This window comes from Salvelinus fontinalis, chromosome 38 (assembly GCF_029448725.1).
Source record: "Salvelinus fontinalis isolate EN_2023a chromosome 38, ASM2944872v1, whole genome shotgun sequence".
Classification (NCBI taxonomy): domain Eukaryota; kingdom Metazoa; phylum Chordata; class Actinopteri; order Salmoniformes; family Salmonidae; genus Salvelinus; species Salvelinus fontinalis.
In genome coordinates, this window is record NC_074702.1 from 31,204,594 (window position 1) to 31,232,166 (window position 27,573).

Genomic DNA, 27,573 nt, shown 5'->3' on the forward strand with positions numbered 1-27,573 from the left:
TGCACCGGCTGAAAGTTGATTGCTGCCTCCCGCATTTGAGTCGGGTGCCCGCTCTGTCCGACGGCGAAGTCGGCTCATAATAAAAGTGATGTAATAAGCACGTGTAGTAATGAGTAGGATTCTGTGTTTTCCCATGCAAAAGTGATTGATTTTGTTAAAAATACTTTATCTGCCTTCCCAATAAAACACATATAAAACATTTATTTTATGGAAAAGATATGCTGTACTTTTCTGGACGATGCCATGCTGTCTTGATGATAATATGACCTAGCGGCGCAGATTACTGTTCGATTTGAGAAGGGCGCTACTCCCTTCTCGCATTCGCCAGACGACGTGACGGACACGTCAACGCGGGCCAGCGTAAAATAACTCCCTCAAGTATTCAGGGTCGATGTAGGGCGATTGGACAAGAGGCTGAAATCCACTGACACCACCCACTGTTTCAACCAATCACAGCCCCTTTCGACTAAAAAGCGAATCTGTCATCATTCTCTTCTTCCTGTTCAGAATACTCACAACAGCAATGGCGGCTGCTGCACGGTTTCTGCTCAGAGGTGCAGGCTCGAAAGCCTCCATCGTGAATGTAAATATCGGTGATCAGAGCTTGTTTGGGATCACTCTGCTGAGATTATCCCCGAATTGCTCATCCCAAACAAAAACACAAAGAAGGAATGCTGCGCACTTCACCTACCACCCTGACCCTGTCCCCACAGAGTATGGTAAGTGAATGCCCTTGCATTCTCAAATAATTTGTCATACTGACAACAATCTTTGCTGAAAAGGTAAAGATCATTTGAAAATATCTTCAATTCGTGATCTGTACATTTTAGCTTTCTAACTAACATGATACAATTAGCTAGCTAGTTAACGTTACTCCAGCTGCATTCATGCTTTGCTTTTTCTGTTTACATTTTTTTCTATTTGTATTTTTTTTTCATGTTTTGCTTTTTTAAATTCTGCTGTTGGCAGGTTGGCTGTGTTGCATGCCCAGACTTTTGTTTGGCAGATGTAGACGGCTGTCACATGAGTCTTTCTAGGGCAGCGGTCCCCAACCTTCTTTGCACCATGGACAGGTGTCATATAGACTATATATTTATTCATTTTTTGGGGGGGGTCACGACACAACACAACAGGAATATCAATTAGGCCTATACGTTTAGTATAGCCGCTTTTTCACAACATTTTAGTTTAATAGGTCTAATGTGATGATATTATAAAAACATAATGTGCATATTTTTCTCTAATTACATTTACATTTAAGTCATTTAGCAGACGCTCTTATCCAGAGCGACTTACAAATTGGTGCATTCACCTAATGACATCCAGTGGAACAGCCACTTTACAATAGTGCATCTACATCTTTTAAGGGGGGGGGGGGGGGGCAGAAGGATTGCTTTATCCTATCCTAGGTATTCCTTGAAGAGGTGGGGTTTCAGGTGTCTCCGGAAGGTGGTGATTGACTCCGCTGTCCTGGCGTCGTGAGGGAGTTTGTTCCACCATTGGGGTGCCAGAGCAGCGAACAGTTTTGATTGGGCTGAGCGGGAACTGTACTTCCTCAGTGGTAGGGAGGCGAGCAGGCCAGAGGTGGATGAACGCAGTGCCCTTGTTTGGGTGTAGGGCCTGATCAGAGCCTGAAGGTACTGAGGTGCCGTTCCCCTCACAGCTCCGTAGGCAAGCACCATGGTCTTGTAGCGGATGCGAGCTTCAACTGGAAGCCAGTGGAGAGAGCGGAGGAGCGGGGTGACGTGAGAGAACTTGGGAAGGTTGAACACCAGACGGGCTGCGGCGTTCTGGATGAGTTGTAGGGGTTTGATGGCACAGGCAGGGAGCCCAGCCAACAGCGAGTTGCAGTAATCCAGACGGGAGATGACAAGTGCCTGGATTAGGACCTGCGCCGCTTCCTGTGTGAGGCAGGGTCGTACTCTGCGGATGTTGTAGAGCATGAACCTACAGGAACGGGCCACCGCCTTGATGTTAGTTGAGAACGACAGGGTGTTGTCCAGGATCACGCCAAGGTTCTTAGCGCTCTGGGAGGAGGACACAATGGAGTTGTCAACCGTGATGGCGAGATCATGGAACGGGCAGTCCTTCCCCGGGAGGAAGAGCAGCTCCGTCTTGCCGAGGTTCAGCTTGAGGTGGTGATCCGTCATCCACACTGATATGTCTGCCAGACATGCAGAGATGCGATTCGCCACCTGGTCATCAGAAGGGGGAAAGGAGAAGATTAGTTGTGTGTCGTCTGCATAGCAATGATAGGAGAGACCATGTGAGGTTATGACAGAGCCAAGTGACTTGGTGTATAGCGAGAATAGGAGAGGGCCTAGAACAGAGCCCTGGGGGACACCAGTGGTGAGAGCGCGTGGTGAGGAGACAGATTCTCGCCACGCCACCTGGTAGGAGCGACCTGTCAGGTAGGACGCAATCCAAGCGTGGGCCGCGCCGGAGATGCCCAACTCGGAGAGGGTGGAGAGGAGGATCTGATGGTTCACAGTATCGAAGGCAGCCGATAGGTCTAGAAGGATGAGAGCAGAGGAAAGAGAGTTAGCTTTAGCAGTGCGGAGCGCCTCCGTGATACAGAGAAGAGCAGTCTCAGTTGAGTGACTAGTCTTGAAACCTGACTGATTTGGATCAAGAAGGTCATTCTGAGAGAGATAGCAGGAGAGCTGGCCAAGGACGGCACGTTCAAGAGTTTTGGAGAGAAAAGAAAGAAGGGATACTGGTCTGTAGTTGTTGACATCGGAGGGATCGAGTGTAGGTTTTTTCAGAAGGGGTGCAACTCTCGCTCTCTTGAAGACGGAAGGGACGTAGCCAGCGGTCAGGGATGAGTTGATGAGCGAGGTGAGGTAAGGGAGAAGGTCTCCGGAAATGGTCTGGAGAAGAGAGGAGGGGATAGGGTCAAGCGGGCAGGTTGTTGGGCGGCCGGCCGTCACAAGACGCGAGATTTCATCTGGAGAGAGGGGAGAGAAAGAGGTCAAAGCACAGGGTAGGGCAGTGTGAGCAGAACCAGCGGTGTCGTTTGACTTAGCAAACGAGGATCGGATGTCGTCGACCTTCTTTTCAAAATGGTTGACGAAGTCGTCTGCAGAGAGGGAGGAGGGGGGGGGGAGGGGGAGGAGGATTCAGGAGGGAGGAGAAGGTGGCAAAGAGCTTCCTAGGGTTAGAGGCAGATGCTTGGAATTTAGAGTGGTAGAAAGTGGCTTTAGCAGCAGAGACAGAAGAGGAAAATGTAGAGAGGAGGGAGTGAAAGGATGCCAGGTCCGCAGGGAGTCGAGTTTTCCTCCATTTCCGCTCGGCTGCCCGGAGCCCTGTTCTGTGAGCTCGCAATGAGTCGTCGAGCCACGGAGCGGGAGGGGAGGACCGAGCCGGCCTGGAGGATAGGGGACATAGAGAGTCAAAGGATGCAGAAAGGGAGGAGAGGAGGGTTGAGGAGGCAGAATCAGGAGATAGGTTGGAGAAGGTTTGGGCAGAGGGAAGAGATGATAGGATGGAAGAGGAGAGAGTAGCGGGGGAGAGAGAGCGAAGGTTGGGACGGCGCGATACCATCCGAGTAGGGGCAGTGTGGGAAGTGTTGGACGAGAGCGAGAGGGAAAAGGATACAAGGTAGTGGTCGGAGACTTGGAGGGGAGTTGCAATGAGGTTAGTGGAAGAACAGCATCTAGTAAAGATGAGGTCAAGCGTATTGCCTGCCTTGTGAGTAGGGGGGGAAGGTGAGAGGGTGAGGTCAAAAGAGGAGAGGAGTGGAAAGAAGGAGGCAGAGAGGAATGAGTCAAAGGTAGACATGGGGAGGTTAAAGTCACCCAGAACTGTGAGAGGTGAGCCGTCCTCAGGAAAGGAGCTTATCAAGGCATCAAGCTCATTGATGAACTCTCCAAGGGAACCTGGAGGGCGATAAATGATAAGGATGTTAAGCTTGAAAGGGCTGGTAACTGTGACAGCATGGAATTCAAAGGAGGCGATAGACAGATGGGTAAGGGGAGAAAGAGAGAATGACCACTTGGGAGAGATGAGGATCCCGGTGCCACCACCCCGCTGACCAGAAGCTCTCGGGGTGTGCGAGAACACGTGGGCAGACGAAGAGAGAGCAGTAGGAGTAGCAGTGTTATCTGTGGTGAGCCATGTTTCCGTCAGTGCCAAGAAGTCGAGGGACTGGAGGGAGGCATAGGCTGAGATGAGCTCTGCCTTGTTGGCCGCGGATCGGCAGTTCCAGAGGCTACCGGAGACCTGGAACTCCACGTGGGTCGTGCGGGCTGGGACCACCAGGTTAGGGTGGGCGCGGCCACGCGGTGTGAGGCGTTTGTATGGTCTGTGCAGAGAGGAGAGAACAGGGATAGACAGACACATATTTGACAGGCTACAGAAGAGGCTACGCTAAAGCAAAGGAGATTAGAATGACAAGTGGGCTACACGTCTCGAATGTTCAGAAAGTTAAGCTTACGTAGCAAAAAATCAATAAAATTACAAATCTTATTGACTAAAATGATATAGTACTGCTGGCTGGTGAAGTAGCCTGGCTAGCAGTAGCTGCGTTGTTGAAAGTGAAGCTGGCTAGGTGACCTCGACAGTTTCTCTAAATTTCTCTAAACTACACAATTATCATGGATACAAGGACAGCAAAGACAACTAGCTAACACTACGCTAATCAAGTCGTTCCGTTGTAATGTAAGTTTCTACAGTGCTGCTATTCGGTAGAAGTTGGCTAGCTAGCAGTGTTAGCTAGCAGTGTTGGCTAGGTAGGAGGACAGCAGCGCGGCAGGCGAAACTAGCTGGCTAGCTAACCGATAATTACTCAAAGTTACACAATTATCTTAGATACAAAGCTAGCAAAGAAAACTATGTAGCTAGCTAACACTACACAAAACAAGTCGTTCCGTTGTATTGTAATCGTTTCTACAATGCTCTTCGGTGGCAAGCTGGCTAGCTAGCAGTGATGGCTACGTTGCGTTAATTTCGAACGAAAATAGCTCGCTAGCGAACCTCAATAACGACGCAATTATGTTTGATAAAAGACGGCTATGTAGCTAGCTAAGATCAAACAAATCAAGCCGTTGTACTGTAATGAAAATGAAAATCAGACCGTTGTACTATAATGAAATGTAATGAAAAGTTATACTACTATTCGGTAGACGGTGGACGTTAGCTAGCTGCTGGGCAGATAGCAGTGGACAACGAGACGACGAAATACGATAATTACGCAGTTATCTTTGATACACAGACGGCTATGTAGCTAGTTAAGAAGAAATTGCTAAGGTTGGACAAATTAAATCGTTGTACTATAATGAAATGTAATGAAAAGTTATAAAAGTTATACTACCTGCAGAGCGAATGCAGAGCGAATGCAAATGCGACCGCTCGCCCCAAACCGCTAATGACCATATAATAAAAACATTGCAACTCACCATGTTGCTGAATCAGTGGGTGCCCTGAGCTTGTTTCGGGGCAACAAGACCGTCCCTTCTAGGGGTGATGGGAGACAGTGACACCTGAAAGATGTTCCTTATGTCCAGCCTTCTCCGTAATTGTAAGATGGCGCTGGAGAAGAAGGCAGACGTTTCAAGTGCCCCCAACTGATTTTCTTTTGTTCAATTATTTGCATTGTTTGTAACTTATTTTTTTAAACTTATTTTGTACATATTGCTGCCGCTACCGTCTCTATGACCGGAAAATAACTTCTGGACATCAGGACTGCGATTACTCACCACGGACTGGCAGAATCCTTTTTTTGTCTTTAACGAGTCTGATGAGGCCGACGCGAACGATATACCGCTTTCTCAGGAACAGGCCCAGATCCCCGTGATTTGCGTGAAGAGGCGGCGGAGAAAAAAGGGTCCGGAAGGCGGGCTGCCTTCTGAAAATTTGTAGGCGATCGAATAAACCTCCATTTCCTTCCATCCTGCTAGCAAATGTGCAATCTTTGGACTATAAAATACAGTAGAAGTCGGAAGTTTACTTACACTTAGGTTGGTGTCATTAACTCATTTTTCAACCACACCACAAATTTCTTGTTGACAAACTATAGTTTTGGCAAGTTGGTTAGGACATCTACTTTGTGCATGACACAAGTAATTTTTCCAACAATTGTTTACAGACAGATTATTTCACTTATAATTCACTGTATCACAATTCCAGTGGGTCAGAAGTTTACATACACTAAGTTAACTGTGCCTTTAAACGCCATAGAAAATCCAGAAAATGTCATGGCTTTAAAGCTTCTGATAGGCTAATTGACATAATTTGAGTCAATTGGAGGTGTACCTGTGAATGTATTTCAAGGCCTACCTTCAAACTCAGTGTCTCGTTGGTTGACATCATGGGAAAATGAAAAGAAAGCAGCCAAGACCTCAGAAAAAAAATTGTAGTCCTTCACAAGTCTGGTTCATCCTTGGGAGCAATTTCCAAACACTTGAAGGTACCTCGTAAATCTGTACAAACAATAGTACGCAAGTATAAACACCATGGGACCATGCAGCCGCCATACCGCTCAGGAAGGAGATGCTTTCTTTCTCCTAGAGATGAATGTATTTTGGTGCAAATAGTGCAAATCAATCTCAGAGCAACAGCAAAGGACCTTGTGAAGATGCTGGCGGAAACAGGTACAGAAGTATCATTATCCACAGTAAAACGAGACATATATCGACATAACCTGAAAGGCCGCTCAGCAGGGAAGAAGCCACTGCTCCAAAACCGTCATAAAAAAGCCAGAATACAGTTTGCAACTGCACATGGGGACAAAGATCGTACTTTTTGGAGAAATATCCTCTGGTCTGATGAAACAATGACCATCGTTATGTTTGGAGAAAAAAGGGGGAGACTTGCAAGCTGAAGAATACCATCCCAACTGTGAAGCACGGGGGTGGCAGCATCATGTTGTGGGGGTGCTTTGCTGCAGGAGGGACTGGTGCACTTCACAAAATAGATGGCATCATGAGGAAGGGAAGTTATGTGGATATATTGAAGCAACATCAAGACATCAGTATGTTAAGGCTTGTTTGCAAATGGGTCTTCCAAATAGACAATGACCCCAAGCATACTTCTAAAGGTTTGGAAAAATGGCTTAAGGACAACAAAGTCAAGGTATTGGAGTAGCCATCACAAAGCCCTGACCTCAATCATATAGAAAATTTGTGGGCAGAACTGAAAAAGCGTATGTGAGCAAGGAGGCCTACAAACCTGACTCAGTTACACAAGCTCTGTCAGGAGGAATGGGCCAAAATTCACCCAACCTATTGTGGGAAGCTTGTGGAAGGCTACCCGACAGATTTGACCCAAGTTTTAGCAATTTAAAGGCAATGCTACCAAATACTAATTGAGTATATGTAAACTTCTGACCCACTGGGAATGTGATGAAATAAATAAAAGCTGAAATAAATCATTTTCTGTACTATTATTCTGACATTTCACATTCTTAAAATAAAGTGGTGATCCTAACTGACCTAAAACAGGTAATTCTTTTTAGGATTAAATGTCAGGAATTGTGAAAAATGTAGTTTAAATGTATGTAAACTTCCGATTTCATCTGTAGCTTTACATTAATCTTCCGCGTAGGTCATATAATCTACCAACGGGACATTCAAAACTGTAATATATTATGCTTCACGGAGTCGTGGCTGAACGACGACACTATCAACATACAGCTGGCTGGTTATATGCTGCACCGGCAGGATAGAAGAGCGGCGTCTGGTAAGACAAGGGGCGACAGACTATGTATTTTTGTAAATAACACCTGGTGCACGATATCAAAGAAAGTCTCGAGCTATTGCTCGCCTGAGGTAGAGTATCTTATGATATGCTGTAGACTACACTACCTACCTAGAGAGTTTATCTGTTTTACACAGTCAGAGGCTGGCACTAAGACATCATTGAATGAGCTGTATTCCACCATAAGCTAACAAGAAAACGCTCACCCGGAGGCGGCGCTCCTAGTAGCCGGGTACTTTAATGCAGGGTATCTTAACTCCGTTTGACCAAATTTCTATCAGCATGTTAAATGTGCAACCAGAGGGAAAAGAACTCTGGACCACCTTCACTCCACACACAGAGACGCATACAAAGCTCTCCCTCGACCTCCATTTGGCATATCTGACAATAGTCCTATCCTCCTGATTCCTGCTTACAAGCGAAAATTAAAGCAGGAAGCACCAGTGACTAGATCAATAAAAAGTGGTCAGATGAAGCAGATGCTAAGCTACAGGACTGTTTTGCTAGCACAGACTGGAATATGTTCCGGGATTCCTCCGATGGCATTGAGGAGTATACCACATCAGTCATTGGCTTCATCAATAAGTGTATCGATGACGTCGTCCCCACAGTGGCCGTACGTACATACCCCAACGAGAAGCCAGGCAACATTCGCACTGAGCTAAAGGCTAGAGCTGCCGCTTTCAAGCAGCGGGACTCTAACCCGGAAGCTTATAAGAAATCCCGCTATGCCCTCCGACGAACCATCAAACAGGCAAAGTGTCAATACAGGACTAAGATCGAATCGTACTACACCGGCTCTGACGCTCGTCGGATGTGGCAGGGCTTGCAAACCAGGACTTGCAAACGGTGTCAGAGGAAGGCCCTAAAAATTGTCAAAGACTCCAGCCACCCTAGTCATAGACTGTTCTCTCTGCTACCGCACGGCAAGCAGTACAGGAGCGTCAAGTCTAAGTCCAAGAGGCTTCTAAACAGCTTTTACACCAAGCCATAAGACTCCTTAACAGCTAATCAAATGGCTACCCAGACTATTTGCATTGCCCCATCTTACACCGCTGCTACTCACTGTTGTTATCATCTATGCATAGTCGCTTTAATAACTCTACCTACATGTACATTTTACCTCAACTAACCGGTTCCCCAGCACATTGACTTTGTACCGGTACCCCTCCTGTATATTGTCTCGCTATTGTTGTTTTACTGCTGCTCTTTAATTACTTGTTACTTTTATTTCTTATTCTTATCCATATTTTTTCTAACTACATTGTTGGTTAGGGGCTCGTAAGTATTCATTTCACTGTAAGGTCTACACCTGTTGTATTCGGCGCATGTGACTAATAATATTTGAATTTAGTTTTTGTTGCCGTCATTGTGGAAAACCCTGCTTCGCAGAGATAGGATGTTGAAAAGTGGAAGCAACGTTTTCAGTGCTTTTGTGGCTATCTCAGGATATTCAGCCTTGATTTTAATCCAGCAGGTCGGCAGAGATGAAGTTATCTCAAACATACTTTTTAAGGCCACAATCATTCGCAACCTCGAGTTGATCTTCTTCCTTACCGGACATGGACGATTCACAAATGGGTTGGGAAGTAACACTCGAACTCCGTTGATAGCGAAGCTATGTGAAGGCGCACCAGCTGGGAGAAAGACGGCCCAGTCACCGTCTCTCCCAAAATCCCTGCTAATGTTTGGAACATGTCAAATATGCCCCTGCCCACTCGCCGTCCCCAAACTTCCAGTTTGGCTTTGAATGCAACTTAATGACTTTATCTGCCAACTTAATGACAGGTGTCATTCTCCCCTGAAGTGACTGATTGAGTTTGTTGAGCAGGTTGAATATGTCGCGCAATATGACCCATTCCTCGTCATTGAAATGTGCTGCCAGTAGTGACTTTTTTATTTCTGAAAGAAATCTCTGCAGGGGCTCTCGTAACTCAAACACTCTGGCCCCCTGGATAGCCATCTGACTTCTGTGTATAAGAGGAGGCCGTTTGTGCTCTGCGTCCATTTCCTCACAAAGCTGCCCAAACAGACGCGAGTTAAGGGCATGTGCTTTGATGTGATTGATAATTTTAATATCATCATTCAGTACCATGTTAAATTCAGGTGACATTTTTCAGCTAGCCAGCTCTGTGAATGACACAGTGCGTAGACTCACATTCAGGTGCAACCTCTTTAACCCGGGTAGTGAAACCAGACAGCCACCCAGTCATGGCAGCAGCCCCATCCGTGCATACGCCAACACAGAACGACCAAACCAATTCTCCTGACGATGATGTTATCATCCAAAGACTTGAATAGTTCTGTGGCCGTTGTGTTAGTCGGCAGGGACAGCGCACACAACATATCCTCATGCACATCATCCTGAGATATATATCACACATGAACAGGCAGTATTGCCTTGTTGTCCTAATCGGTAGATTCGTCAACCTGGATTGCATACCACGGTGACTCGTTAAGCCTCTAAACAATTGTGCCTCAACGTCCTCCGCTATTTCATTAATTAGCCAACTGACGGTGATAGCCGAAAGAGGAACCGTTGCTGTCTTTTTAGCCGCAGCCTCTCCTAAGAGTTCACGGCAAATGTCCTTAGCAGCAGGTAGAATCAACTCCTCGCCAGTAGTCAAAGGCTTCTTGGCCTTAGCAATACAGCTAGCCACTAAGTATGACGCTCTCAGTGCAGCCACGTTTGTTGATGCGGTGGCTTTCAAGTCTTGCTTCTGTCCTTGTTCACGTTTTCTTCGCTCAAAGAATTCAACAGGTTTGTCTTTCAGTGCCGGGTGCTTGGATTTGCTTTGCCGAAGCAGTTTTGAGGCTATCTAACGAGGCAATGAAGCCCTAACTCCACATACTACGCACAGGGGACTTGGAGCATTCAAGTCACCTGTCGCAATAAAGCCATATTTTAGGTTGGACTCATCATATTTAATATTAAATAAGGCTTAATTTTAATTTTTTTGCATTCTCGTGCTCTACTGTCTCTGCATTATCGACATCGTCGTTGGGCCCTTATCTCTCTTACCCCTTCAGAAGAAGCTCTACAGCGACGGTTGTTTTTATTCATGTCAGCTAACGTAGCCAGCTAGTACAAAGTTGGCGGGCAACACAGTCCATGACGCACTCCCGGCGCGCGCATTACTCAAGTTCAAAATCTGTAAACTCTTGTGATATTAGAGTGGTGAGAAAAGAACCAAGAGACTGCACCAATGTAATTACTGCACAAATGGCCTATAATTGTATACAATTTTATTTTACCGATTTTTAAATAAGTAATGATTTATCCTTTGTGTGGCCCGGAGGCGAATGGGCCGCGTCCTGGTGGTTGGGGACCGCTGTTCTAGGGTACCAGTGAGCGTTTCTTGTCGTGGACAGCTGTTTGGAGCTGTTGCAAACTTTCTAACAAAGTAATTCAAAATGTACCTTTTTTTTTCTTCTTCATGGCAATACATTAACATATAAAGGGGGAACATAGATATATTCATTACAGCTAATTATTAATGAGTTGAATCAACACCTTTCTCGTGCTTGGAGTCTTCACAGATTTGGCTAAAATCGTGTGACATAAAACGCAACCTTTCTTTCCTACGTTTATGATACTTTTTGTTGTTATCATCTACTAAGCATTTAATAATTGAATTATACATTGACATTGATCCTGTGAAATTCCTGGATATTGCTGTGACTCACTTTTGTATGGAGACCAGAAGTGTGCTGTAACCTCGTAACATTTCGTAGCTCCCTATGTTACGGTGCGAACAGTTCATGGGCACACATCAAAATAATGTACAGTGGGGAGAACAAGTATTTGATATACTGCCGATTTTGCAGGTTTTCCTACTTACAAAGCATGTAGAGGTCTGTAATTTTTTATCTTAGGTACACTTCAACTGTGAGAGACGGAATCTAAAACAAAAAATCCAGAAAATCACGTATTTTTGTCTTAGATTCTGTCTCTCACAGTTGAAGTGTACCTATGATAAAAATGACAGACCTCTACATGCTTTGTAAGTAGGAAAACCTGCAAAATCGGCAGTGTATCAAATACTTCTTCTCCCCACTGTATGTGATTGCAAAAATTCAGTGCTTCAAACATAAAGACGTACTTTAATATGATTAAACAAATCGATACTGTCATTAACAGGGTTTTTCAATAATTCTGCCTAATAGTAGTTTTCTGTAAAATGGTATAGAATCAGCTTGATCCCCTCTGTCGAAGACGCTTGGACCTTCTTTTTTTATATTTTCAGTGGTATTGTTAACAAACACGCCCCCATAAAGAAAATGAGAATTAAAAACCGGTTCAGCCACTGGTTCGACCGTGATGTTGCAGAGTTACTCCACCTCAAGAATTGCATTTGGCGAAAGCCTCGGCACACGCATACTCAGGCTGTCTGGCTCTCGTTCAGGCAAATGAGAAATAAGTGCACTCAGGCTATCCGGAAGGCCAAAGTTAGTTACTTTAAGGAGCAGTTCTCTCTCTGTGGGTCTAACCCCAAGAAGTTCTGGAAAACGGTTAAAGACCTGGAGAATAAACCCTCCTCCTCACAGCTGCCCATGTCTCTTAATGTTGATGATGTGGTTGTTACTGACAAGAAGGACAATGCCTCAAGTGTCGTGCTGTAGGTCCACCACACACCGCAGTGGAGAAGGTGAAAAGCTTTAAGTTCCTTGGCGTACACATCACTGACAATCTGAAATGGTCCTCCCACACAGACAGTGTGGTTAAGAAGGCGCAGCAGCTCCTCTTCAACCTCAGGAGGCTGAAGAAATTCGCCTTGTCCCCTACGACCCTCACAAACTTTTACAGATGCACAATTTAAAGTATCCTGTCGGGCTGTATCACCGCCTGGTACGGCAACTGCACCGCCCGCAACCGCAGTGCTCTCCATATATACATTTTTCTGCATAGGTTATCTAAGCATTCAATTGTCATTTTAATTAATGATGCACATGGATTATTTTACAACATTTATGCCTTAGGAGTTTAGTACAACTGCCACACTGGTGTATACTGTATATACTGAACAAAAATATAAACGCAATTTCAAAGATTTTACTGAGTTACAGTTCATATAAGGAAATCAGTCAATTGAAATAAATGCATTAGGCCCAAAACTATGGATTTCACATGTTTGGGCAGGGGTGCTGCCATGAGTGGGCCTTGGAGGGCATAGGCCCACCCACCTGTCAGCCAGACCCACCCACTGGGGAGCCAGGCCCAGCCAATCAGAATTAGTTTCCCCCCACAAAAGGGCTTCATTACAGACATAAATACGCCTCAGCACCCCCCACAGCCCCTCAGATGATCCCGCAGGTGAAGAAGCCGGGTGTGAAGGTCCTGGGCTGGCGTGGGTACATGTGGTCTGCGTTTGTGAGGCCGGTGGACAGCTCAGGTGGACATTCCTGCAGTCAGCATGCCAATTGCACGCTCCCTCAAAACTTGAGACATCTGTGGCAATGTGCTGTGACAAAACTGCACATTTTTAAGTGCATTTTTATTGTCCCCAGCCTAAGTTGCAACTGTGTAATGATCATGCTGTCTATATGCCACTCCTGGCAGGTGGATGGATTATCTTGGCAAAGGAGAAATGCTCTGTAACAGGGACGTAAAACACATTACTGCACAACATTTGAGATTTTTTTCCATATGCTTTTTGTGCAAATGGAAAATTTTAGCATTTTTTATTTTCTTCCAACTAACTAAAAACAGATTTTGCTCAATGTAGTATCAGCTATCTGTATCTTCCTGACTGGTGGTTCTTTAAAAAAAAAAAAATATATATATATATATGCTTCTCTACATTTCTGCTGAAGTCTGGGTAAAATATTGAACGGAATATATCCTGGATGTCACAAGACTGTTAACCCACTTAGCTAAAGCATAGGGATGAGGTGAGGAAATTAATGTAAAGGATGACACACTGCTTGCTTATCGAGTACCGCTTAACCCCCTAATTCCGCTTATATCGAAAGTTGAACTCGGGACCTCTGCCTCAAACCCATGTGACTGCCCATACAATAAAATATACAAAGCATTTGAAGCGTTCCATCCCATCAGGCTATTAACCTTTTACTGCAATCAGGGTCACACGGAGTGTTTCTTGGTAGTCTTAAACAGATCTAGTTTGAAACAAAAGTATACACCTCACACACAAAAGGCCTTCTTCAAAGGGCCGACGCTTCAGGCTGAGGAGTGAGTTTCACAAAATCCCCATCTGCTACACTAATACAAGTCTTCAAGATCCCGCAAGGTTACTCATCAAAAGAATGTGGTTTGGTGACCCATGCTTATGTGATGAGAACCTTGCCTGAGACCTGAAGACGTGTTAGTTTGACAAGGTGTCCGCATGCCTCCCAGCCGAAACAGTTTGTGCGTATACTATATTATGACGCCATTTTCTTGCTTTTGTTCATTTTTCAGCTGTTTGAGGACACTGTTTTTTTGCTAGAGGCAAGTCGAAGTCTACGTCCCTTAATCAGGTGATTGGTCAACAGTAGGGATTCTTCAATAAAGTTTTTGGGACGACTCGTTTTCATGCACATTTTTTCATTGAGAAATACTGCACCAAACATCTTAGTTGGGTGTAAAATTGCGTGACTAAGATCTCCTTTGCAAAAACATCAAAATGAATGACATATCTTGTGTTAGAATTCTGACTATTTGAGGAAGTGCATACTGGTTACGGCGTCTCAAAATGGACAAACTGCACTATTGCGTTTTTTTTTTTAAATAAAAGAAATTCAAGCAACATTTTTTCCTCTTTTTTTTTTTTTTAAATTAAAAAAAATATATATATTTGTTCATTTTTTTTACCCCTTTTTCTCTACGATTTCGTGGTATCCAGTTGGTAGTTAGTCTTGTCACATTGCTGCAACTCCCCTACGGACTCGGGAGACGCGAAGGTCGAGAGCCATGTGTCCTCCGAAATATGACCCTGCCTGCTTAACCCTTAACCCACACTGCTTGCTTAACCCAGAAGCCAGTCACACCAATGTGTTGGAGGAAACACTGTCCAAAGGACGACCAAAGTCAGCTTGCAGGCGCTCAGCCCACCACAAGGAGTCGCTAGAGCACGACGAGACAAGGAAATCCCGTCCGACCAAACCCTCCCCTAACCCGGATGACACTGGGCCAATTGGGCGCCCGCCTCATGGGTCTCCCGGTCACGGCTGGCTGTAACACAGCCTGGGATCGAACCCGAGGCTGTAGTGACTGCTCAGCACTGCAATGCAGTGCCTTAGACCGCTGCGCCACTCGTAAGGCCAAGCAAAGGTATTTTAAGGGAGTATTCGAGCACACTCGTTCGGTTTGGCTAGCCGCCAGCCAAACTGAAACATGCTGACTACTTTAGTTTCATGTCTCTGGCAAGGGTACTTGTCGATTCCCTGAGCTGACGAGGTAAAAATCTGTCATTCTGCCCCTGAACAAGGCAGTTAACCCACTGTTCCTCGGTAGGCTGCCATTGTAAATAAGAATTTGTTCTTAACTAACGTGCCTAGTTAAATAAAGGTGAAATGTTTTTTCAAAAAACACGACTGACTGGGTTAAGACTTTGTTAGCCTGCGGAGCTAAGGCCTAGGCATTGGTTCTGTGACTTGCGACCCTTGCGTGATGAGTAACTGGTTAGAGACCTGCAAAGTGACATTGTGTGGTGCATAGGAGACCTGGGTTAAAAACCCCCTCAGTCAAACTAATGTCTTCAGGTCGAAGGCAATAATGTTGCTCATCACGTGCATAGATCACTAATCCGCCTCTGTTGCAGTCTCATTGGGGTACACAGAACCTTCTGCTTCTGTTTGCCATAGAAAGTGTTGTTGTGCAGTAGGCTTGAGTTTGAACCCAGTCAGTCATGTACAAAATTATTGCCACCCTTGATAAAGATGAGCAATTCTTTTTATAGAAAATAAATAATACAAATCCTGTGCTTTATTGTATGCAAAAAAAAAAAAAACGAAATGTATATTTTATACAAAAACAATTGCTCAAAGAAAGAGATTTTGTTTAACAAGTAACAATATTTTTTCTAAAAAAGATATGGGTCAAAATGATTTGCTCCCCAGTTTATTAAAAAAATAAAAAAAGAATAATATACCTTTCAATACCTCACCTTGTGAGGATGATGACACTGAGCTTTTTTCTAAAATATTTTATGAGACTGGAGAACTCCATACATAATATTTCCAGATCCTTGATATTCTGACATGGCCATTCCAAAATGTAGATTTTTGTGTTCAATTAACAACTTCTTTGGATTTTGGATCACTTGGGGTTATCGACTTGCTGGAAGATTCACCTCAGACCTAGTTTCAGCCTCCTTGCAGAGGCAACCAGGTTTTTTGGCAAAAATACCAGGGTACTAGCTAAAGTTCATGATGCTGTTGACCTTAACAAGGGCCCCAGGACCAGTGGAAGTAAAATGGCCCCATTTTAAAATCAGATCCACCACCATACTTTACAGTAAATATAAGGTTATTTTCTACTTATATATCCTTATTTTGACACCTGGTGTGCGTGGCCAAAAAGCTGTATTATCATGTCATCCGACGAATGTAAATGCCTAGCGTTTGATAAACGCACTTGGATTGGAACTGGTCAGATGACATGAGAAATTGTTATGGGGCCAAATAGCATTTCTTAACAATTTACATTTAAAACATTAACGTGTGCGTGTACGCGCATATATCTGTTACACATACATGTCAGTACATACACATAACAAGTAGGTCACATTGGGGAGAGGCGTTGTGCCGTGAAGTGTTGCTTTATTTTGTTTTTAGACCAGGTTTGCTGTTCACTTGCGCTATATAAGATGAAGGGAGTTCCATGCAATTATGGCTCTGTATAATACTGTACGTTTCCGTGAATTTGTTCTGGACCTGGGGACTGTGAAAAGACCCCTGGTGGCATGTCTGGTGGGGTAAGTGTGTGTAAGTCGACTATGTAAACAATTTTTGGAATTTCTAACACAGTGTTTCTTATAATAACAAGAAGTGACGCGGTCAGTCTTTCCTCAACTCTTAGCAAAGCGAGACTGGCATGCAGAGTATTAATATTAGCCCTCTGATTACAATGAAGCGCTAGACATGCGGCTCTGTTTTGAGCCAGCTGCAGCTTAACTAGGTCTTTCTTTGCAGCACTTGACCATATGACTGGACAATAATCAAGATGAGATAAAACTAGAGCGTGCAGGAATTGCATTGTGTGGTGTCAAAAAAGCAGAGCATCTCTTTATTATTGGACCTCTCCCTATCTTCACAACCTTTGAATCTGTTTTGACCATGACAGCTTACGATCTAAGGTAACGCCAAATCATTCATTCATGATGCTGCCACCCCCGTGCTTTATGGTTGGCGTAAAGCATGGTGTTTTTCGGCTTGCAAGCATCCCCCTTTTTCCTCCAAACATAATGATATTCATTATGGCCAAACAGTTCTATTTTTGTTTCATCAGACCAAAGGACATTTGTCCAAAAAGTACGATATTTTCCCCATGTGGCTTTTTTAATGGTGGTTTTGGAGCAGTGGCTTCTTCCTTGCTGAGCGGCCTTTCAGGTTATGTCGATATAGGACTCGTTTTACTGTGGATATAGATACTTTTGTACCTGTTTCCTCCAGCATCTTCACAAGGTCCTTTGCTGCTGTTCTGGGATTTTTTTGCACAAAAGTACGTTCATCTCTAGGAGACAGAACGCGTCTCCTTCCTGAGCGGTATGACGGCTGCGTGGTCCCATGGTGTTTATACTTGCATACTATTGTTTGTACAGATGAACGTGGTACCTTCAGGCGTTTGGAAATTGCTCTCAAGGTTGAACCAGACTTGTGAAGGTCTACAATTGTTTTCCTGAGGTCTTGGCTGATTTTCTTTTGATTTTCCCATGATATCAAGCAAAGAGGCACTGAGTTTGAAGGTAGGCCTTGAAATACATCCACAGGTACACCTCCGATTGACTCAAATTATGTCAATTAGCCTATCAGAAGCTTCTAAAGCCATGACATTTTCTGGAATTTTCCTAGCTGTTTAAAGGCACACTCAAGTTAGTGTATGTAAACTTCTGACCCACTGCGTTTGTGATACAGTGAAATAATCTGTCTGTAAACAATTGTTGGACAAATGACTTGTGTCATGTACAAAGTAGATGTCCTAACCGACTTGCCAAAACTATATTTTGTTAACAAGAAATGTGTGGAGTGGTTGAAACACTTAGGTTGGAGTCATTAAAACTCGTTTATGTAAACTTCCGACTTCAACTGTGTATGTATGTGTGTATATATATATCTTTGCTAAAACTGGAAATGATAGTTTGTAGACTTGATACACATGCAATGAATGTGATTATTTATCATAATGAAACTGATATAGAATTTAAATATTAACCTAAATTGAATTAGAAATCTGAATGCAATATTTATTCAATTCAGTTTCAAATGAAAATAAGTTTATGAATAATACGATTCCATCTGTTCATTACAAATTCAATATCTATATAGAAATTTGGATTTCAAATCATTTCTGTTGGCACTTTTTAATCGCTCCATAAAATTCTCCCAACTTCTTGTAGGCCCCACTACAAAGATGAACTTATTTCAGTCTGTGACCAGTGCCTTGGACAACACTCTCGCCAGCGACCCCACCGCAGGTAATAAAAACTGGTCTGGGTTGTCATTTAATGTGTTCATGTATTCATCAATGTTTTGGAGGATATGCGTGAATAAGACATGCAATTTAGAAATGTTAGGCCTATGTGTTACTGTGTCAATCAATATGAGATGTATCTGTCCTTCAGTCATCTTTGGGGAAGATGTCGCCTTTGGTGGAGTATTTCGTTGCACCGTGGGTCTCCGAGACAAATATGGTAAGAGGCTGAATACTTTCCCCTTACCATTTTGGACAAATGTATCACTACGTTTGTGCTGATTTAATATGAATGACATTGTGGTACCACCAGATGGAAGCAGAGAACCATTTTCATGCATTCACCTATTGGTCAAAACTCAAATTGTGTGTGATAGTCCTGCTATAGCTGTGCTTGCTTACAAATGTTGATTGCAAGGAGACACATTTTCAATAGATACTTGATATTAATAATAATCGCATCGTTTTTCCATATAGTAGTAATCATTTTTTGCACACTTGAATTCCTCCTTTTATTATCCTAATATGAAATAATCTTTAGAGTGGATTAACTACTGCGGGTGTACTGCTGCTACAAATGTGCAGGTTTTGAAATGGCCATTTTAATATATTTTGTGTGCTGCCTCCTGATAATGTAGGATACTTTACCCTCATCTCCATAATGTGGACACCAGTCGTGATTCACCCCTGGCTAGGTGTAAATATATGATTAGATTTTCGAAAAGCCAATGCACATCTCCCTCTTTGTGCTTTCTTTTGTTGTATTTGACGTCAGATGTGTTGACCTTCTGCTATAGATCATTATTTTTCATCTCATCTAGGTAGATAGATGGCGGAGAGGGATTAAAAAAAAATCCCCTCTCTCTACACCATTATACTACATGCAACCTTTATGGGTAGTATGCTAATCTCTATTTGTGTGGCTGACTGACTCATTCACCCCAGTGATGCATTACTCCGTCACTGAGTAGCGTGCGCACAGGAAGTGTCTCCTGCGCCGTTCGCCTGGAAACGACTAGCCACTTCGACCTCGGCCTTTTCTATTTCTCCTAAATGAAAATTAGTCAGTCATGAATGAGTAGCCAATAGATGCCTCAAACGTGTGTGAGGGCAGTGCATATTCATCTAATGTGAGCTCCAAAAGTACTAGGACAGTGACACAATATTTATGGAACCAAAAGTATTGGGACAAATTCACTTATGTGTATTTAAAGTAGTCAAAGTTTAGTATTTGGTCCCATATTCCTAGCACACAACGATTAAATCAAGCTTGTGACTCTACATTTGCTGTTTGTTTTGGTTGCGTTTCAGATTAGTTTGTGCCCAATTGAAATGAATGGTAAATAATGTATTGTGCCATTTTGGATTCACTTTTAAAAAATTGTAAATAAGAATAGAATGTTTATTAACACTTCCACGTTAATGAGTTAGAATGTTACAGATGCAAAAATATCATGCCCCCCCCAAAAAATGCTTACCTCCCCTCTTATTGCAATGGTGATAGGCAAGCAAGTGTTGTGGGTTTGATGTTTGTGCGTCTGTAACATTCTCACTCATCATTATTCACGATTCGTTCAGGCCTACCCGCAATCATGGTAGCATCCACATGAATGTAGAAGTGACTCCAAAATGACATGATACAGCATCTGTAACACAACCAAAAACAGAAAATGCAGCCAACAAGTTTGTAGAGTCACAAGCTTTGAGGTAGTCATTGCGTGCTAGGAATATAAGATCAAATACTAAACTTTTAACTACTTTAATACACAAGTGAATTTGTGGTCCCCTAAAATAGGGAGACTGTAAAAGTGATGTAATTTCTAAGCGGTTCACTCGGGTGATGAAAAGACCCTCAAATTAAAGCTGACAGTCTGCACTTCAACATAGTCATTGTATCATTTCAAATCCAAAGTTCTGGAGTACAGAGCCTAAACAATTGTCACTGTCCCAATACGTTTGGAGCGCACTGTGTCACTCATTGACCACCAGATGTATATGTTGTTTACGCTGGCTGTGTTTTACAAGGACACAAGATTCTGATTGGACTGCGATGGTTTGGCCTAATTATTCATTTCTGAGGGCTTGCGGTGCTCTAATGGTGTCCGGTCTGTGGTGAGAGGAGGGCGCTTGAGGTCAAGTCTCCCCTGGACGGGACAGAAACGAGGTTCGGAGGGATCAAAGAAAGAAAATACTTGCTTCTTGGCAATTAAACAAAGCAAGAGAACCAAAATAACATTCTTCCCCAAATGTAGAGCCCCAGTCCTGCGGCTTGCTGTCGAGATTATAGAGCGGAGGATGGAAAAATAGTTTTTGTGTTTATTTTTCAGCCGAGGGCTTTTTAGTGCGTCACAGCCGACTTTGCTCCAGCTGAGGAGGAGTCCTCTGTCTCTGCGTGTCACTTCACTTATTTTAAGTCCAGATGCTATTTTAAGGAGACAGTGCAATGATTAAACACACTTATGAAGCAAGTGTTGGTTAGGTGGGGGGTGACTGACACACCTTGTCATCCACCATGTGCCCTGGCCCTACTATTATTCTGCTTGGATTTCATCCCTAATTGAAAATGAATGAGTGGATGTTTTATAAGCAATTAGTCCGAAATGCACAGCACGTTGGTTGATATGGGTGTGCTCGTATTTGTCGTCATCAGCCCCCTTGGTAGACGATAGCTGAGTAACCCTCTCCCCTCCTCTGTCTCTCTCCCAGGTAAAGACCGTGTCTTCAACACTCCTCTGTGTGAGCAAGGCATTGTGGGATTTGGAATCGGTGCGGCGGTTGCCGGGGCCACGGCCATCGCTGAGATCCAGTTTGCCGACTACATATACCCTGCCTTCGACCAGGTGAGCCAGTCTGTCTGCTCTCTGTGCGTCAGGTGTCATTTCTCAGTCACTTGTTTGCCTGTTTGATTGCACAGATGATTTTATTTGTTGTCGTCATAGCCCAGCCTCTCGTGTGACCGGAACAGATTTGATCAGGGACTACTGGAATCCATTTCCCATTTCTGCTTCTCTCATGCGTATATGTTTTCACCCACCAACAAACACCTGCCTCATTTGCATCCATGTCAATCTTGTGTTATTAGTGTAAATATAATATTTTCTCGAGTGAGTTCTCTGCACATATGTGATTAGGCTTCCACACAATCAAGTTGTAATCAAACGCTGTCAAAAAAAGCGAAACATTTATAATTGAGGTGCAATTTGGCCAGATGCCAACCACACATTAGCTTTTATCGCTCTCTGCTGACGCATTTCTGCTCTAGATAGCACGCACACACACACACACGCACACACACACACACACGCACACACACACACACACACACACACACACTACCTTTCTTTACTCTCAGTTAAAACGAGTCCAAAATGGCCCCCAGAGATGCATTAAATCAAGAAAGAATTGTCTACCTGAATATTGGATGAAATAGAGCCTTGGACACCATCAGTGGAAGGGTCAGGTTCTGTACACTGTGAATACGTAGGGGGAAAATGCTTCTGAAATCCGCTTCCGAGGTACTTTATCTGATAGTCGGAATGTATTGGCAAGTAATATATTAACTACAGACCAAAAAGACCCCTCGGAACCTGTGGTCTTTAATAGTGTTTCGTGGTGGGTAAGGTCAATTGTTGTGTGGTAATATTTGATATAAGTATTTACTAGAGGTCGACCGCTTTTATTATTTTTCAATACCGATACCGATTATTGGAGGACCAATAAAAGCCGATACCGATTAATCGGCCAATTCTTATATAGATAGAAAGATATATTTGTAATAATGACAATTACAACAATACTGAATGAACAATGAATACTTTTATTTGAACTTAATACATAAATATAATCAATTTAGTCTCAAATAAATAAAGAAACGTGTTCCATTTGGTTTAAATAATGCAACAACACAGTGTTGGAGAATAAAGTAAAAGTGCAATATGTGCCATGTAAAAAAGCTAACGTCTAAGTTCCTTGCTCAGAACATGAGAACATATGAAGCTGGTGGTTCCTTTTATCAAGAGTCTTCAATATTCCCAGTTCTTCAATATTCCCAGTTAAGAAGTTTTAGGTTGTAGTTATTATAGGAATTATAGGAATTATCGATAATTTCTCTCTATACCATTTGTATTTCATATACCTTTGACTATTGGATGTTCTTATAGGCACTTTAGTATTGCCAGCCTAATCTCAGGAGTTGATAGGCTTGAAGTCAAACAGAGCTGTGAAGCAAGCATTGCTAAGAGCTGCTGGCAAAAATGAATGAATGCTTACGAGCCCGCAGCTGCCTACCACCGCTCAGTCATGACTGCTCTATCAAATCATAGACTTAATTATAATATAATAAACACACAGAAATACGAGCCTTTGGTCATTACTATGGTCAAATCCGGAAACTATCATTTCGAAAACAAAAAGTTTATTCTTTCAGTGAAATACGGAACTGTTCCGTATTTTATCGAACGGGTGGCAACCATAAGTCTAAATATTGCTGATACATTGCACAACCTTCAATATTATGTCATAATTTTGTAAAATTCTGGCAAATTAACTGGTCTTTGTTAGGAAGGAATTGTCTTCACACAGTTCGCAATGAGCCAGGCGCCCAAACTGCTGCATATACCCTGACTCTGCTTGCACTGAATGCAAGAGAAGTGACACAATTTCCCAGGTAAAAATTGCCTGCTAACGAATTTCTTTTAACTAAATATGCAGGTTTAAATATACTTCTGTGTATTGATTTTAAGAAAGGCATTGATGTTTATGGTTAGGTACATTTGTGCAACGATTGTTCTTTTTTCGCGAATGTGCTTTTGTTAAATCATCACCGTTTTGGAAAAGTTGAAGTAGACTGTGATTCGATGATAAATTAACAGGCACCTCTTTGATTATATGCAACGCAGGACAAGCTAGTTAACCTAGTAATATCATCAACCATGTGTAGTTCATTAGTGATTATGTGAAGATTGATTGTTTTTTATAAGATACGTTTAATGCTAGCTAGCAACTTACCTTGGCTCCTTGCAGCCACAAAGTCATTTTGATGCTGCGCTCGTGTAACAGGTGGTCAGCCTGCCACGCAGTCTCCTCGAGGATGGCAATGTAATCGGCTTCCAAAAAGGCTGATTACGATTGTTATGAAAGATTGAAATCGGCCCTAATTGCCGATTTAATCGGTTGACCTCTAGTATTTGCTGTGCATTTGGAAAGTATTCAGACCCCTTCATTTTTCCCACATTTTTTTATGTTACAGCCTTATTATAAAATGAATAAAACATATATTTTTCCTCATCAATCTACACACACTACCCCATAATGACAAAGCAAAAACACGCCTTTAGACATTTTTGCAAACCTATGAAACCCCAGAATTACATTATTTACATAAGTATTCATGCCCTTTGCTATGAGACTCGAAATTGTGCTCAAATGCACCCTGTTTCCATTGGTCATCCTTGAGCTGTTTTAACAACTTGATTGGAGTCCAACGTGGTAAATTCAATTGATTGGACATGATTTGGAAAGGCGCACACACACCTGTCTATATAAGGTCCCACAGTTGACAGCGCATGTCAGAGCAAAAACCAAGCCATGACGTCGAAGGAATTGTCCGTAGAGTTCCGAGCTCTCTGGGAAAGGGTACCAAAAAATGTCTGCAGCATTGAAGGTCCCAAAGAACACAGTGGCCTCAATCATTCTTAAATGGAAGAAGTTTGGAACTACCAAAACACTTCCTCTTAGAGCTGGCTGCCCGGCCAAACTGAGCAATCGTGGGGAAGGGCCTTGGTCAGTGGTCACTCTGACAATGCTCCAGAGTTCCTCTGTGGAGATGGGAGAACCTTCCAGAAGGACAACCATCTCTGTAGTAGTCCAACAATCAGGCCTTTATGGGAGAGTGTCCAGACGGAAGCCACTCCACAGTAAAAGAAACATGACAGCCCGCATGCTGTTTGCCAAAAGGCACCTAAAGGACTCTGACAATGAGAAACAAAATTCTCTGGTCTGATGAAACCAAAATTGAACTCTTTGGCCTGAAAGCCAAGCATCGCGTCTGGAGGAAACCTGGCAGCATCCTTACGGTGAAGCATGGTGGTGGCAGCATCATGCTGTAGGGATGTTTTTCAGCGGCAGGGACTAGGAGACTAGTCAGGATTGAGGGAAAGACGAACAGAGCAAAGTACAGAGAGAAACTTGATGAAAACCTGCTCAGGAGCTCAGACTGGGGCGATGGTTCACCTTCCAACAGGACATCAACCCGTAGTACATAGCCAAGACAATGCAGGAGTGGCATCGGGACGAGTTTGTTTATGTCTTTGAGAGGCCCAGCCAGAGCTCGGACTTGAACCCGATCGAACATCTCTGGAGAGACCTGAAAATAGCTGTGCAGTGACGCTCACCATCCAACCTGACAGAGCTTGAGAGGATCTGCTGAGAAGAATGGCAGAATCTCCTCAAATACAGGTGTGCCGAGCGTGTAGCGTTATACTGAAGAAGACTCGATGCTGTACTCGCTGCCAAAGGTTCTTCAACAAGTACTGAGTAAAGGGTCTGAATACTTAAATAAATGTGATATTTCAGTTTTTTAAATATTTTAATACATTTGCCAAAAAAAATGTGCCTGTTATTGCTTTGTCGTTATGGGATATTGTGTGTGAAATGGCCACCCAGACTATTTACATTGACACCCTCTTTGTTTTTACACTGCTGCTACTTGCTGTTTATTATCTATAAATAGTCACTTTACCCCTACATGTACAAATTACCTCAACTAACCTTTACCCCCGCACATTGACTCGGTACCAGTACCCTCTGTATATAGCCTCTTTATTTTGTTGTTACTTTTTATTTCTTACTTTAGTTAGAAAATATTTTCTTAACTCCTTTTTTTTTTCAACTGCATTGTTGGTTAAGGGCTTTGTAGGTAAGGTCTACACCTGTCTGTTCGGCGCACGTGACAAATACAATTTGATTTGAGATCGACGAGGGGAAAAAAATATATTTTTACTATTTTTACTAAACTAAAAAACTACACCTGCATTACTAGCTGTTTGGGGTTTTAGGCTGGGTTTCTGTACAGCACTTCGAGATATTAGCTGATGTACGAAGGGCTATATAAAATAAAATTGATTGATTGATAATACATTTTAGAATAAGGCTGTAGCGTAACAAAATGTGGAGAAAGTCAATGGGTCTGAATACTTTATGAACGCATTGTGAATATACTCAGTGTACAAAACATTAAGAACACCTTACTTATATTGAGTTGCCCTCAGAACAGACTCAATTTGTTCGGGCATGGAATCTACAAGGTGTCAAGTGTTCCACAGGAATGCTGGACCATGTTGACTCCAATGCTTCCCACAGTTGTCAAGTTGGCTGAATGTCCTTTGGGTGGTGGACTATTCTTGATACACACTGGAAGCTGTTGAGCATGAAAAACCCAGCAGCGTTGCTGTTCTTGACACAAACCAATGCACCTGGCAATTACTACCATACCGCGTTCAGAGGCACTTATATATTTTGTCTTGCCCATTCACCCTCTGAATGGCACACACACACACAATCCATGTCTCAAGGCTTAAACATATATGTTTTAACTTGTCCCCTTCATCTACACTGATTTTGAAGTGGATGTAACAAGTGACATCAATAAGGGGTCGATCATAGCCTTCACCTGTATTCACTTCGTCAGTCTGTCATGGAAAGAGTAGGTGTTCTCAATATTTACCTCACATGTGACCCTGTATTAAAACAATGCATTTGGCCTAATTCAAGTGTTTTATCTGACTCCATTTAACATTTATTGTAAAACCATGTGAAATCAAGTATTATGGAAGGGTCATGAACTCATGATAAGCGAATATCAAAGCAAGTATTATTGAATAGCTTTGTAAAATGAATAGATTCACATACAAGGCAGTACTGACATTTAACAAAGCGTCATTATAGTCATATACATCTTAAGGTTAACTAACTTACAAGACAACGCATGAACTAATCGGACCTACTCAGGGCATGGGCCTGGGTAGCTCACAACAACAAAAAATATGTCCATACAACCTTTTTCCATGGGCAGGAAACAGGAGAAGAGCCATAACGACAGACCCTCATCCCATTTATTACCAGATCTATTAAAAAATCAATTGTTGACCAACCCGCAGACTAAACCAAAGGTAGTAAAACTAAGATATTGCATCAAACCAGCCAACATCCTCTAGGAAGTGGGTCACATCTATGTGTGATGACCTGAGGTGGTGGGCTGGGTAGGACAATTTTATACAGTGTCAACAGAGGTCACTCTGAGCAACTACAAGTAACCATAGAGATCAGGCATCCATATAGATGTCATCTGAATAGAACTCTGAAGCTAAGTTGTATATAGTATAACACTATTGCAGCCATGTTTGGTACCTTACACACATTTCTGTAGTCAATTCTCTGGTTTCTGTTGGAGAGGTTTGGCCCCTCTTAGGTGGGAAGGGCGTACTGGTCCTCGGGCATTGTCTTTTTGTGTTTTGCTGAGCCATTTGCCATGCAGCCGAAGGTGACAGAGAGCCATCAATTAGGGCCGAGCCTACACAATCGCGTGTAGTCTTTCTGTTGTGGGAGACTGAGGTATTGTTATGAATGTCGAGCTCCGACTGACCAACTTGATGAGTGGTGATGTTATTATTCATGTCTCTCGGTCTGTCCGCCTTCAGATTGTAAACGAAGCAGCCAAGTACCGCTATCGCTCCGGCAACCTATTTGACTGCGGGAACCTCACCATCCGGGCGCCGTGGGGCTGCGTGGGCCACGGCTCGCTCTACCATTCCCAGAGTCCAGAGGCCTTCTTCGCCCACTGCCCAGGCATCAAGGTTAGACACTCATCCCTATCGCCCCCCCCCCCCCCCCCATCCCATCCTCACTCACTCACTCCTCCACCTCACCTGTACTCGGTACTCTTAAAGCACCTTATAACCTATTTACTTCTGCACTTGCTTGCCCCTTCCTAAAATGAGCCTGTCTTTATGATCGAAGGCACACACATCTTTCTCCCCGTATCAGTTAGCCAACCTCTCTCTTCGCTTCACTGCGCTGCACTTATCACACATATTTTGGTGTAGTCTATCTCTGTGTATGTACCTTGCTTAAACACCTACTGGACTGTTTTGGATTGTTGATTTGATGAGGGTAGAACAAAGATCTACCTCAAATTGCAATTGTCCTATTCATGCACCCACTCCCTTAATTTCCGAACCCTGGCGGCT

General features: G+C 43.2%; 1 protein-coding gene across 3 annotated transcripts in view; it reads left to right on the top strand.

The window, feature by feature from the left end:
* The first annotated feature begins 487 nt into the window (after positions 1–487).
* Positions 488–27,573, top strand: part of LOC129837240 (2-oxoisovalerate dehydrogenase subunit beta, mitochondrial-like) — a 92,985-nt gene continuing 65,899 nt past the window's right edge. Inside the window, exons 1-5 of one of the 3 annotated variants that reach the window (XM_055903248.1) lie at positions 488–719; positions 18,255–18,332; positions 18,480–18,548; positions 21,035–21,168; positions 27,025–27,180. In XM_055903248.1, the coding sequence (XP_055759223.1) occupies positions 524–719; positions 18,255–18,332; positions 18,480–18,548; positions 21,035–21,168; positions 27,025–27,180 (633 nt within the window). In that variant the 5' untranslated portion in view covers positions 488–523. The remainder of the gene's footprint in view (positions 720–18,254; positions 18,333–18,479; positions 18,549–21,034; positions 21,169–27,024; positions 27,181–27,573) is intronic. The other 2 variants (XM_055903247.1, XM_055903249.1) reach the window with 2 other exon arrangements.